The sequence below is a fragment of the Acomys minous genome (genome assembly GCF_964271855.1).
Source record: "Acomys minous genome assembly, chromosome: 13".
Taxonomy (NCBI): domain Eukaryota; kingdom Metazoa; phylum Chordata; class Mammalia; order Rodentia; family Muridae; genus Acomys; species Acomys minous.
In genome coordinates this window covers 14,616,865-14,630,271 of record NC_140495.1, presented here as the reverse complement: position 1 = coordinate 14,630,271, position 13,407 = coordinate 14,616,865, and the positions used below count along the sequence as shown (strand labels likewise).

At 55.2% G+C, this 13,407-nt stretch overlaps 1 protein-coding gene across 12 annotated transcripts; it reads left to right on the top strand.

Moving 5' to 3' along the window:
* Nucleotides 1-101: 101 nt before the first annotated feature.
* On the top strand, nt 102-10,907 carry USP19 (ubiquitin specific peptidase 19). Of its 12 annotated transcripts, none has more exons than XM_084752580.1 (27): nt 102-340; nt 1,743-2,002; nt 2,144-2,176; nt 2,312-2,440; nt 2,527-2,660; nt 2,740-3,039; nt 3,157-3,367; nt 3,497-3,653; nt 3,752-3,823; nt 3,937-4,052; nt 4,157-4,371; nt 4,455-4,650; nt 4,727-4,860; nt 4,975-5,133; nt 5,273-5,383; nt 5,682-5,792; nt 5,878-5,979; nt 6,507-6,647; nt 6,734-6,852; nt 7,091-7,228; nt 7,329-7,642; nt 7,741-7,851; nt 7,944-8,160; nt 8,242-8,394; nt 8,500-8,660; nt 8,742-8,920; nt 9,781-10,285. In XM_084752580.1, the coding sequence occupies exons 2-27, from the start codon at nt 1,879-1,881 to the stop codon at nt 10,006-10,008; spliced, it is 4,065 nt and encodes a 1,354-aa protein (XP_084608706.1). In that variant the 5' UTR covers nt 102-340; nt 1,743-1,878; the 3' UTR covers nt 10,009-10,285. The 12 variants fall into 12 exon arrangements, with proteins under 12 accessions (XP_084608706.1, XP_084608710.1, XP_084608715.1 ...); XM_084752584.1 differs by having other exon boundaries at nt 103-340; nt 4,151-4,371; XM_084752589.1 differs by having other exon boundaries at nt 103-340; nt 2,737-2,889.
* Nucleotides 10,908-13,407: the final 2,500 nt, after the last annotated feature.

The window sequence follows — 13,407 nt, the reverse complement described above, 5'->3', positions numbered from 1 at the left end:
GACCTTAATGGGAGAAGCCAAGGACTTCTATATATTGTCTTCAGTAGGATTCTAGAAAAGGGCAATGCACCGGAACCCCTCCTCTTTCTTTCCCGCCCTCCCGTAGCTGCCCTTCACTACAGCTCCCACTCCTGCCGGAAGTGCGTCATCAGCTCGGCGCTCCGCCTCCCACAGCCCTATCTCGAAGTCGAAACAAAACAAGCGGCTGAAGCGGCGGCGGCGGCGGCGGCGCCGGGACGGGGGAGGGGCGCGCCGGAACCGGAACCGACCCGACGCCGGAACCGGAATCGAGAGCGGGTTGCCAGGGCCCGAAGAGGGCTGGTGGCGGCGGTCTCGCTCGGTGAGTGGTGCGGGCCGCAAGTCGCCGGTTTGGCCGCAGCGGGAAGGCCGCAACGTTGGCCCGGGGCGGCCTGTTCAAGGTCACGGGCCGTGCCAGCCCCGATATCCCGAGTCCCGCGGCGTGCTGGGCCCACCGATGCCTACTGAGCCGTTATGCTACACCTGTGGCCGGCCTCTCTTTTTTTAAGAGGAGTATCGGCGAGCGAGGGTGGCTTCCTGGAGGAGGCGGTGGCAGGCCAGGCTTTGGGAGGTTGGAGTCGGGTAGCAGCCTAGCTGGGGCGTTGGTCTGTGGTCAGTAACTCTGCGCAGCCTTTCCGACCAGCTGGGATCTCTGGATAGTTCCGCTGCCGTCTCGTCGCCTCGGAGCATGGGGGAGGGACTCAGCCTGTGAATTGGGCCTAGGTTTTAGGAGGAAAAAGGCCAGTGCTCTGCCCTCAGGCTCGGACAGCCTGTCACTAAGGATTCAGCTCATCACTCTTACCGTACAAGGGTATTTTTATCACCTCCTTTCCCCTAAGGGGAGAGAGGCTGGTCGTATCGTTTCTGGCTAGCGAGCCGGCCTTGAGGCTGCGAGGGCTCCCAGGTCTACGTTCCACCCTCACTTCAGTGTCTGGTTTTGACAACTTCATTTTGGATTGGAAAGAGCCAGAATCCACACACAGGTGGGAAACTGATTAGACCGCGGTGGCTTACAGCTGATGAGTGAAGGAACCTGCAAGGAGAGGCGATGTCTGTGTCAGTGTCAAGCCCGATGCCCAGTGCCGTGGCTTTCGATACTGGAGTCCACTCCTCTTTTAAGCTGGGGAGAGAAGTCCCGCTTTAGGTGGAGATAAAAGACTTAAGTTTCAGAAGCTGATTTATGGTAAAAACGGGCACTGGCAGGAAAGCAGGTTAGACCCCTTTTCTGGATGGAGTCTGGCAGCAACCTGGGTAGGCTCCGTTTTCAGCTCCAGAGTCTGGCCTTTCTAATACTTCCTGGTGGCCTCCCTGTCTCCTGCCTAACCCCTTCACCTTCTGCTTGTCTGGTGGTGACTAAGCACCCAGTGAGAGTGAAGGAGAGGGAGCGCTCTGCTCGGAGTGCCAGTTCTGTGGGTTGGAGCCATGGCTCCTGTCCAGAGGACGATCCTGGTCCCCGGCCACGACTGCCTTGACCCAGCACTTCCTTTAGTGCGGCTTCCAGCATTGTGGGTCTCTCTTTTGCAGATACCCGGGAGATGTGGCCTGAAGCAGGTGCTGCTGCCTGAATTATTTATCTCCTCATCGGGTAGCCTCACTGTAGGCATGGCCGCTTCAGATACTGCCCTTTAGGTTGAGAGTGCCCCCAGGCTGAGCCGTGCCGCAGCTCTAGGCAGGGAGCAAATTGTTTGGCCTTGGCAGTGATAACGTGGGTCCATTTTCATTAGGCTCTTGGTTCCTTGCTGAAGAATTTGGCCACAAAGAGTTGCCAAGATAGCTGGGCCAGGAAGAAAGCGCCGCAGCCCTGACCCAGACGCTGTTGCCGACCCTGGGGCACTCTGGCTGGCTACCAAGCGGCTCAAGATGTCTGGTGGGGCCAGTGCAACAGGGCCAAGGAGAGGGCCTCCTGGGCTGGAGGAGGCCACCAGTAAGAAGAAGCAGAAGGACCGCGCAAACCAGGAAAGCAAAGATGGAGATCCGAGGAGAGGTAGGAGTGGCGCTTCCCAAAAAGACTCATGGCAAGCTGGATAGAACCTCCGCTTTCACCTCGAGGGACTCATCTAAGAGCCAGAAGATGGTGGGGTCTTGGAGTCTGGCTTCTCATTATTGTCTGTTCTTTTGTTGCCAGCGCCCACTCCTCGAAAGGAGCAGACCAAAGAGGGTGAGTAGTGACTGAATGGAGCTTTTGAGTGCTGCTTGAGGGAAAGGGGACTCCAGCTCCCATCTGGGACAGTACGTCTGTCACCGTTAGCAGCTGGCTGAGACTCTTCCGATCTCTTTGCCGCTCTCCCTGTAGACTTGTTGCTCGATTGGAGACAGAGTGCAGATGAGGTGATTGTCAAGCTGCGGGTAGGAGCAGGTCCCGTGCGGCTGGAGGAGGTGGACGCTGCTTTCACCGACACAGACTGTGTGGTGAGGCTTCCAGGTATGCTCATCTGCCCGGGTTCAGTGTGAGCCTTTGAGTTCTCTGCCAGCCGCAGCCCCGCTCACTTGTGCCACCCTTTTTTCCAGATGGCCGGCAATGGGGTGGTGTCTTCTTTGCTGAAATACAAAGTTCTTGCACCAAAGTACAGGCTCGTAAGGGTGGTCTTTTGCAGTTGGCATTACCCAAGAAGGTCCCCCTGCTCACGTGGCCCTCTCTCTTGGTAAGTTCCGACTGAGGGCATGGGATTTGGGGACCTCAGTGTATTCAGCAGGGCCTAACTGTTGTATCTTTGGCAGAAGAAACCTCTAGGGACCCAAGAACTGGTGCCAGGGTTGCGGTGCCAGGAGAATGGGCAAGAGCTGCCTCCCATTTCCCTGGAGCCAGGCTCTGAGCCCCGCAGAGCTAAACAGGAAGCCCGAAACCAGAAGCGGGCCCAGGGCCGTGGTGAGGTAGGCTCAGGGGCTGGCCCTGGGGCACAGGCAGGGCCCAGCGCCAAGAGGGCTGTGCATCTTCGAAGAGGGCCAGAAGGGGAAGGGTCCAGGGATGGCCCTGGCCCCCAGGGTGATGCCCCACCTTTCCTGTCTGACTCGGCCACCCAGGTGAGAGTTAGACACCTGTTTGGACTATTGGGGAAGGAATGTGGGCTAGAGTGGGTGCCACCTGCCAGATCCAGGGCTAATCTTGCCTTTTGTTTTGTTTTGGCTGGGGGTGATTAGGTTGAGGATCAGCTCCGTGTACCACCACTGAACCCTCAAACCAGTCTCCTGGGCTCAGAGAAGAATTTAGCCCTTTTGACAGGAGAGAAGACACTATCCCCCAGGAATGACCCAGTCTCGGCAGTCATGGTCCGGAGCAGAGACCCTGAGAAAGATGAGCACGGGAAAGAGGAGATGGCAGTAGGACCAGACTCTGCAGCCTTGATGGATGGTAACATGGGGAATTGGTCAGGCAGGCCCCCAGGTTGGACTGCAGGGCGGATGGGTGGGTAGGGAGGAGTACAGTAGCAGGCTGGAGCTTGTCTTGGGTTGGTGGCGCTGAGCCGTGGTCTCAACATAGAACCAGAGTCCATGGTGAACCTGGCATTCGTCAAGAATGACTCCTATGAGAAGGGGCCGGACTCCGTGGTGGTGCACGTGTACGTGAAGGAGATCTGCAGGAACAGCTCTCGAGTTCTTTTCCGAGAGCAGGACTTCACGCTCATCTTCCAGACCAGGTGTGTGGCCGGGGCTGGCACAGGCAGTGGGCCTTGGCGGGGAATGTGTTCCAAGCTTTTTCTTTTGTCCTTTCTCCTTCCCTGCCCTGCCTCTGCAGGGATGGAAATTTCCTGAGGCTGCATCCAGGCTGTGGGCCCCACACCATCTTCCGCTGGCAGGTGAAGCTCAGGTGGGTGGTGCCCAGCCCCATTCCTGCTTGTCCCACTTGGGTTTCTATCTCTCTGGCTTTCTTAGCCTCAAGCACTTCACCAGAGCTCTCTAAACTCGGCTTTTCCGTGACAGGAACCTGATTGAGCCAGAGCAGTGTACGTTCTGTTTCACGGCCTCCCGCATCGATATCTGCCTCCGGAAGCGGCAGAGTCAGCGCTGGGGGGGACTGGAGGCCCCGGCTACACGAGGTCTGCACACGAGCTCCCTTCATTGCCCGAGCCCCGCGCAGTCAGGCCCCTGTCACACATGCTGCTAACCACCAGCCCTCTCATTCCCTCTGTTTAAGGTGCAGTGGGTGGTGCAAAGGTTGCCGTGCCGACTGGTCCAACCCCTTTGGATTCAACCCCTCCGGGAGGTGCCCCCCACCCCCTGACAGGCCAGGAGGAGGCCAGGGCTGTGGAGAAGGAAAAACCCAAGGCTCGATCAGAGGACTCAGGGCTGGATGGTGTGGTGGCCCGCACTCCCTTGGAGCATGTAGCCCCAAAGCCAGAGCCACACTTGGCCTCGGTGAGAATTCTGGGTCAGGTAGGGCCACAAATGAGCCGGAGGAGCGTCAGGGCTGCTCTTTCACGTTTGCTCTGCTTCCACAGCCCAAACCCACATGTATGGTTCCTCCAATGCCACATAGCCCGGTGAGTGGAGATAGTGTGGAGGAGGAGGAGGAGGAAGAGAAGAAGGTGTGCCTGCCAGGCTTTACTGGCCTTGTCAATTTAGGGAACACGTGCTTCATGAATAGTGTCATCCAGTCTCTGTCCAACACTCGGGAACTTCGTGACTTCTTCCATGGTAAGGTCAGGGCTGGGAGACGGGGTAGGCGGAAGGAGTACCTCCGTCTCTTACACCTCTGCTTAACTGTTCCTAGACCGATCCTTTGAAGCTGAGATTAACTACAACAACCCATTGGGGACCGGTGGGCGTCTGGCCATTGGCTTTGCTGTGCTGCTCCGGGCCCTGTGGAAGGGAACTCACCAAGCCTTTCAGCCCTCCAAGCTAAAGGTGACTTGTGATCACCCTGACCCTTGTTTGGAGAGGGATGGGAGGCCTAGCTAGGAAGGTGCCCAGGGCTTGGGTCCTAGGGTTCCTCACTAACACTTGGGCATCTTCATCCAGGCCATTGTAGCAAGCAAGGCCAGCCAGTTCACAGGCTACGCACAGCATGATGCCCAGGAGTTCATGGCCTTCCTGTTGGATGGGCTTCATGAGGACCTGAATCGGATCCAAAACAAGCCCTACACCGAGACTGTGGACTCAGACGGGCGACCTGACGAGGTCAGTGGGCGGCCTGACGTGGTCTGTGGGCGGCCTGACGAGGTCCGTGGGCGGGTTGAGGTGGTCTGTGGCGGGTTGTAGAATGGGGTTTGTGTGTCCCAGCCCTGAGTTCTCCTTAGTTCTCAGCATTTTTTCTCAGGTGGTAGCTGAGGAAGCATGGCAGCGGCACAAGATGAGGAACGACTCGTTCATTGTGGACCTGTTTCAGGGCCAGTACAAGTCGAAGCTGGTGTGCCCTGTGTGTGCCAAGGTGTGGTGGACTCCCCTAGAGAGAGGGACCCCTATTTGGTTGGGCTGCTTTGGTCAGATTAAGTTGAAGCATATGCATTTTCAGGGAGTGCTGGGCTAAATTTGGGGAAGGGAGGTGGCAGAGAGGGGCCCTGGGTTCTCCGTGGTCTGAAGAAGTGAGGCAGGGCAGGCTCCTGACTAAAGGCGCGAGTGTTTGCGCTTGTTGGTTGGCCGTGAGAACATCTGAGGGCCTGGATTGGCTCTCCAAGAATGGGCATCTTGATTGCTTGTGACACCCTAGTGTCGCCTTGCGTCCACAGGTCTCCATCACCTTTGACCCGTTCCTTTATCTGCCGGTGCCCTTGCCACAAAAGCAGAAGGTTCTCCCCATCTTTTACTTTGCCAGGGAGCCCCACAGCAAACCCGTCAAGGTAAGTACCGAGCCCACCCTCTGGCTGTCCTAGAGAGGCAGGCCGCTCCCACTCCTCCACACTGACTTTACCTCTGTTGCCAAAGTTCCTGGTGAGTGTTAGCAAGGAGAACTCCAGCGCCAGTGAAGTTTTGGATTCCCTCTCGCAGAGTGTCCACGTGAAGCCCGAGAACCTGCGCCTGGCTGAGGTACATCTTTGCTAGGTTTCTCCGTGTGCCCATGTATGTTTACTCGTTGTTGTTTTAACGATTTATGAGTATTGTGCCTGCTGTCTACATGTATGTATGTGTACCATGTTGTATGCCTGGTGCCCATAGAGGCCAGGAGAGAGTGTGTCGGACCCACTGGAACTTGAGTTACAGATGGTCATGCACTGCCATGTGTGTGCCGAGAATGGAATCCAGATCTTCTCCAAGAGCAGCCAGTGCTCTTAATGCTGAGCCATCTCTCCAGGCCACGTACACGGATTCTCCTTTCCCTCTCCAGATGAGGAGCTTGCTAGTTAGCATAGGGGCAGAGGCCTCAGTGTGCATCACTGTAGTTGATCCTTGCTCCTGCTGTCTCTCAGGTACTCTGTGTACTCTGTGACTGGGCAAGCATATTCTTTAGACCACAAATCCTGTTCTGTAGTGCGGAGCCAAGCCCTTCTTGGCCCTGTGAAGCAGGCCTAGAGAAAGGCCTTACCGTATGGCATCTAAATGTTGTTTATCTCCAGGTAATTAAGAATCGTTTCCACCGTGTTTTCTTGCCCTCCCACTCACTGGACGCTGTGTCCCCAACTGACATGCTCCTCTGCTTTGAGCTGCTATCCCCAGAGTTGGCTAAGGAGCGGGTAGTGGTGCTAGAGGTGCAGCAGGTAAGTGGGGGACAACCTGATGCACAGGGCCCTGGTGGGGCTGGTCACTCCTGCCTGGCCTTGCTGAGCCAGATGACCCACCCTAGCGCCCCCAGGTACCCAGCATCCCCATCTCTAAGTGTGCAGCCTGCCAGCGGAAGCAGCAATCAGAGGATGAAAAACTGAAGCGTTGTACCCGTTGCTACCGTGTGGGCTACTGCAACCAGTGAGTGAGGAACCCCATGGCCTCTCCCCTTCCGTTTTCTCCACCTGCCGTTTGCTGTCCTGTCCTCCTGTCTACACGTAGGCACAAAGTTTAAGCCTTTCACCCACTTCTCTGTTTTATCAGGCTTTGGGGGAGGCAGGCCTGGCATACTTAGTCCCCAGGGCTTCAGACAAGTCCCTAGTAACAGTTATGGCACTTAGTGGTAAGACCCTAGTCTTAACCTTCTCCTTCCCTCCAGGTTCTGCCAGAAAACCCACTGGCCTGACCACAAAGGCCTCTGCCGCCCTGAGAACATTGGCTACCCGTTCCTGGTCAGTGTACCTGCTTCACGCCTCACTTACGCCCGTCTTGCTCAGCTACTAGAAGGTTATGCTCGGTGAGAGCCCAGAGGCTGCACCAGTCTGGGTGGGGAGCAGAGGTGCTCAGGTGGTGGCCAGCAGCTCAGAGTCCTGACTTGCCTTGTTGTCCGCTGCCAGGTACTCTGTGAGTGTATTCCAGCCGCCCTTCCAGCCTGGCCGCATTTCTTTGGAATCACAGAGCCCTAGCTGCACCACATTGCTTCCAACTAGCTCCCTGGAGGCTGGGGATAGTGAACGAGAACCCATTCAGCCTTCTGAGCTCCCGTTGGTGACTCCTGTGGCTGACGGGGATACAGGGGCTTCTCGCGTGTGGGCGCCTCCTGATCGGGGTCCTGCACCTAGCACCAGTGGGCTTTCTTCTGAGATGCTGGCCAGTGGGCCTATTGAAGGTTGTTCCTTGCTTGCTAGTGAGAGGGTGTCCAGGCCTGAAGGTAAGATCTGCTGAAATGCTTTGAGTGCTGCAGAGAAAAGATGGGGAGGCGGTTTGTGCCTTGGACAGGTGAACACTGATTACTATGCTCTGTCTTAGCTGCTGTGCCTGGGTACCAACACTCACGTGAAGCCATGAATACCCACACACCCCAGTTTTACATCTATAAAATTGACGCATCGAACAGAGAGCAGCGGCTTGAGGACAAAGGTGCCTGATGCCGTGGGTGGAGGTCATACGATTAGCTTGGCCTGGCTACTCTGGACAGCCAGCGTTTGACCACTGTTTCTGCTTGTCTCCAGGAGAGACCCCGCTGGAGCTAGGTGATGACTGCAGCCTGGCTCTGGTGTGGCGGAACAATGAACGCCTGCCCGAGTTCGTGTTGGTGGCCTCTAAGGAGCTGGAGTGTGCTGAGGATCCAGGCTCTGCTGGTGAGGCTGCCCGTGCTGGCCACTTCACCCTGGACCAGTGCCTCAACCTCTTTACCCGGCCTGAAGTGCTGGCACCTGAGGAGGCCTGGTGAGGATGGAGCAGCAAGCAGGTACTGGGGCAGGGTGAAGGCAAACTTGCTGGTTCTGACTCCTCTGTGTCCCCTACCAGGTACTGCCCACAGTGCAAACAGCACCGTGAGGCCTCCAAACAGCTCTTGTTATGGCGCCTACCAAATGTGCTCATTGTGCAGCTCAAGCGCTTCTCCTTTCGCAGTTTCATTTGGCGTGACAAGATCAACGACTTGGTGGAGTTTCCTGTTCGGTGAGCACTGAGTGAGCCCTGTGACTGGACAGGGCAAGGGGGCCGGGCGCAAATCCTGGGCTCCTGCTAACTAACTGCCTCACCCTTCTCTGACTGGGACTACAGGAACCTGGACCTGAGCAAGTTCTGTATTGGTCAGAAAGAGGAGCAGCTGCCCAGCTATGACCTGTATGCTGTCATCAATCACTATGGAGGCATGATCGGGGGTCACTATACTGCCTGTGCACGTCTGCCCAATGATCGCAGTAGCCAGCGCAGTGACGTGGGTGAGGGCACGCACAACCAGCAGGGTAGGTGGTAGGGGTGGTGGTGCAGGCCGTGTTCATACTCTTTCCACCCTACTGTAGGCTGGCGCTTGTTTGATGACAGCACGGTGACAACAGTAGACGAGAGCCAGGTTGTGACCCGTTACGCCTATGTACTCTTCTACCGTCGGCGGAACTCTCCTGTGGAGAGACCCCCCAGGGCAGGGCACTCTGAACACCACCCAGACCTAGGCCCTGCAGCTGAGGCTGCTGCCAGCCAGGTGAGGCATGGGGGAGGCCGCACAGGCTAGTTGGTGGACAGAGCTGGGGATATAGCTTTCTTTCCTCTAGTCTTGGGCCCTTCAAGCCTATAGAGTTTAGAGACAGGGTTCCTTGACGTTCGGACCTCACCCAGGGGCATCCTGGAAGATAGCCCAGGGACACAGTCAAAGGTGTACATATTTAAACATGCTGCCACCAGTGTGCACAAAAGTACTGGTCAGAGCTCACCAGGCGTGGTGCGGTAAACAGACTAACCTGACTTCTCCCAGCTCTGGCCCATGTTCTCCATATGCCAGCCTAGACGTTCTCACTTGTGTTCTGATGTGTCCTCTGTCAGAAATGGCTGTCACCTCGAGTGGCTGTCACACTTGCTGTGGTGAGCAGCTGCCCTTGCTCTTCTCTCTCATTTGCTGACACTGTTCATAGGTCCATGAGCATGGTCACTTTGCTCTCTAGACCAGCAGCCTCCTTTCTGTTTCCCATACACCCTTGGGCCCTCGTTCTCAGGCTCAGAGACACAACACAGTGGTCAGGATCTGGACATTGCTAACCCTGAGGAGCTTGCCATGGGGTTGGCTACTTATCCTCTGTGAGCTGGTCCCTTCTGTGGGAGGTGTGGACTAAAATCTGACCAGGTAACTCCACACCCTTGCCCACGAACAGCTACGTGTGGATTAAGCTGTCTGGAGGCAGTCAGAGGCTGTTGGGAGTCTTATATCCTAATGCTCTCTTGATCCTGGCTGCCTTCCCAGGGCTTAGGCCCAGTCTCCTTGATGTGGCCATCCTGGTTATAGGGGCCTCAGGGAAGCTGGGGCCTCCCCACCCTCTGGGTGCTGATGGCCCTTTCCACATACCATAGGCTTCCCGGATTTGGCAGGAGCTCGAGGCCGAGGAGGAGATGGTGCCCGAGGGGCCTGGGCCTCTGGGCCCTTGGGGGCCCCAAGACTGGGTGGGGCCCCCACCACGTGGCCCTACCACAACAGACGAGGGCTGCCTCCGATACTTTGTCCTGGGTACCGTGGCGGCTTTGGTGGCCCTTGTGCTCAACGTATTCTATCCTCTGGTATCTCAGAGCCGCTGGAGATGAGCTCACCTGCAGGTGCCTCTGTGAGCTGGCCTACCTGCCTCTCACTAGGCCGTGCCTACCTTTGTGGTGGGGAACAACTCTGGGCTCTGGGCCTCAGTGTTTGTATCTGATGGGAGATTCGTGGGGACTGCAGCCTCTGCGGGGGCAGAGTACCCTAGGGTATGTGTCCATCCAGTTGTCTGTTCCTCCTGTTTCTCTGACCCCTGTCCTAGGGCTTAGCCCTGCTGGAACTATTTCCTGTATTTAAAGTGTTAATAAAGTGAGTATTCAGGCCCGATCTCGTCTCTCTGTCTAAATGCTGCTGCTGTCTGCGCCTGCCTAGGGGCCCTCCCTTGGGTGCCGGGGCTCTGAGCCAGCACCCCCGGGATGCCAGGCAGTATGCTGGGCAATCCCCAACCCCTGTCCTCGTATTCTGTTGCAGGGACTAGGCCCTGGCCAGGCCCCCGAGGTGGCCCCCACGCGGACAGCCCCTGAACGCTTCGCCCCCCCTGTGGACCGCCCAGCCCCCACGTACAGCAACATGGAGGAGGTCGATTAGCAGGTCCCTGGCTGATGGAGGGACTGGGTTTGGGGTATCCCCTATAGAGGGCCATCTCTTTGCCACTTTTTCTTCTGTCACTCAGAGGACACTGGTTCCACCAATGGGAAGTTGAGGTTGTGATTTGGGGGTGGGAACCTCACAAATTGTGACCTCATGTCAACTCGGTCCCCAGGTTAGTGGGCCTTGGCTTTTTCAGCTGCCTTTAGTACTGCGTGTTTGATTCTCAGTTGTAACTTCAATTCTTTCTGACCTGCATTATAAACATTATAATTTTATTCTAAGAATTGTAATTTTTTTGCATTTTGGAAGTGATTGCTGCTGTTTAAATATATTTTAAAATAAATAATAAATAAGTCGACTTAGTGACTGATCCACAACATGTTGTGGCTCCCTCCCCTCCCTTCCCTCCTCCTCATCTGGTGTATGTGTTCGTATTGAAGATCCTGGGGTTCTCTGGTCTGAGGGGAGATAAGGTCACAGCTCACTTTCTCTGGGTCACTGTAGAACTTTAACTGTTGCTCCGACAAACTGCCTGCTAAAAACAACTTCAGGAAGAAAGGGTTTCTTAGTTTGGGGGTCCAGTTACCACGGCAGAAAAGACATGAAGCAGGTGGTCACACCGTGTGTCAAGTGAGGAAGCAGGGAGCAGCGAGCGCCGCAGGTCATCTTCTTCCTGTTCACTCAGACCCCCCACCTATGGGATGAGTGGTACTGCCCTCATAGGTCTCCTAGGTGATTTTAGATTGTGTCAAAGAGATGTTTTTTCTGTTTTTGGAGACAAGTGTCTCTGTGAAAGCCCTGACTGTCCCGGAACTCACTTGGTAGACCAGGCTAGCCTAGTACTCAGAGATCCATCTGCTTCCCGAGTGCTGGGATTAAAGCCATGTGCCCCCACCGCCTGGCCAATTAGACAGCGTTAACCACCATACTCAGGAAGCCCGGTGGTATCGGCTCTCTGGAGGCTGCCTGCTGCCTGGCATCCCGTTGGTTCTGGCTCCCATGTTGAAGTGGCTATAATTGGCATTAGTTAAGAGTAGTCCCTTGAAACTCCAGAGCTGATAACACGGGTTAAGAGGTACAAACCATACAGCAGCCTGGGAACAACCGGACAGCAGGTTGGAGACCATGGGGAGGGCAGGAGCGTTCTGGGGGACCCTCTCCTCAAGCCGCAGCAGTAGTTTAAAAACACCTGCATGCCTTGAGAAAAATGATGGGAAGCCTGCTCTGAAAAGAGGAAAACAGAGGACCAGAGACAATGTTACCCAGCTTCCTCCTTCAGACAATGGCCCTTCCTAACTGCCTGAGGCTACTCGCCTACAGGTCAGCAGGCATATGTAGTTTCAGGGTCTTTGCAACCTGTACACTTGCTTCCAGTACCAGGCATCTGTGTAGTCAGTTGCTCTACCACCGAGCTGAGCCCTGTACAAACACAAGAAACCTTGTTTCTACCTTGATCCTGCTGTCTCTGTATTCTTAATTACCTGAGAGTGGGCATCTGCAGAGAGTGATGGGAAGCAAAAGTAGTTAGGAAGCAGATATTTGGGAGCTGAGCTGGGGAGATGACTCAGTGGTTAAGTGCTTGCTTGCTGGTCTTCTAGAGTTTGAGTCCCAACACCCACACATTAGGCAGCCCACAACTGCCTAAAACTCCAGCCTCAGAGCCGGGCAAGGTGGCACACGCCTTTAATCCCAGCACTCCGGAGGCAGAGGCAGGCAGATCACTGTGAGTTTGAGCCCAGCCTGGTCTACAAAGCGAGTCCACAGCCAGGGCTACACAGAGAAACCTTTTCCTGAAAAACAAAACCAAACCCTCCAGCCTCAGGGAATTTGACTGTCTCTGTCTTTGGGTACCCACAACACACACACACACACACATGCCCTCCCGTCCCCACACAATTGGACCTAGAGAAGCCAGAAGCATAAAGACAAGAGGCCAAGGTGTGAATGGGGCCAACAGCATCCTCAAGCACACAGCCAATTACATGAAGCTCAGCACTCAGATCTCACTACTGCTCCCCTTCAGAACTGGGAGTTACTACAAAATCCTAACTACATGATCACAATTGGCTTCTCCCAGTGAGGGCACAATATAAAAAGGTCGTGTGGTGGTGCTGCCTTTGTAGAAGTGGCTGAGTGTGGGGCCTCGTAGAAATGGAAAGGCTAAACTGTGTGTTGGTGGACTTGGTAGGCATGGACTGTAAAACAGGATTGTGTTGGTCTTTGTTGTGTGTAACATTGTCACTGCTGAGCCTAGGACACCATCTGTGGCCTCTGTATGCCGTTAGTCTATGCCATTGAGACTTGTTATGCACCTGGCTGACCCCACACTATGATGGGTTTTGCTGGCTGCTACCTAGCTTTTCTACTCAGACGTTTTTCATGAATGTGGTACTCCTGTAGGAAGGCTAACCTATAGGCTAGGGCCATTCATTTCTGCTCTGTGTGTAAGTCATGGTTCCTGGAGACTGATTAGACATCCTGTTGTCACCTGTCACTTATGCCATGACAGAGCTACTATCTCGTGCTGCTACACTGAGCTGTTTGATCTACAGGGTGTCATGAGGAGACCACGTAAAGGGATGTGGGTCCTAACCCCATTCAGGATGGCCAGACATGGAAGGCCTAGTGAAGGCAGTGGCTGAGTTGGAATGATCCTTGGGTGGCTTCAAGTACTGAGGAAACATTGGCAGTAACAGGTCATTATTATTTTTTTTAAGATCGATTTATTATACATACAATGTTCTGCCTGCATGTACACCTGCAGATCAGAAGAGGGCATTGGATCACATTATAGATGGTTGTGAGCCACTATGTGGGTGCTGGGAATTGAACTCAGGACCCTGGAAGAGCAGTCAGTG

Coding starts and splice junctions, on each gene's coding strand:
- USP19 (XM_084752579.1), top strand. CDS start 1,879: ATGTCTGGTGGGGCCAGTGCAACAGGGCCAAGGAGAGGGCCTCCTGGG. Junction 2,003..2,143: donor AGATGGAGATCCGAGGAGAG/GTAGGAGTGGCG, acceptor TTTTGTTGCCAG/CGCCCACTCCTCGAAAGGAG. Junction 8,161..8,241: donor CTGGCACCTGAGGAGGCCTG/GTGAGGATGGAG, acceptor GTCCCCTACCAG/GTACTGCCCACAGTGCAAAC.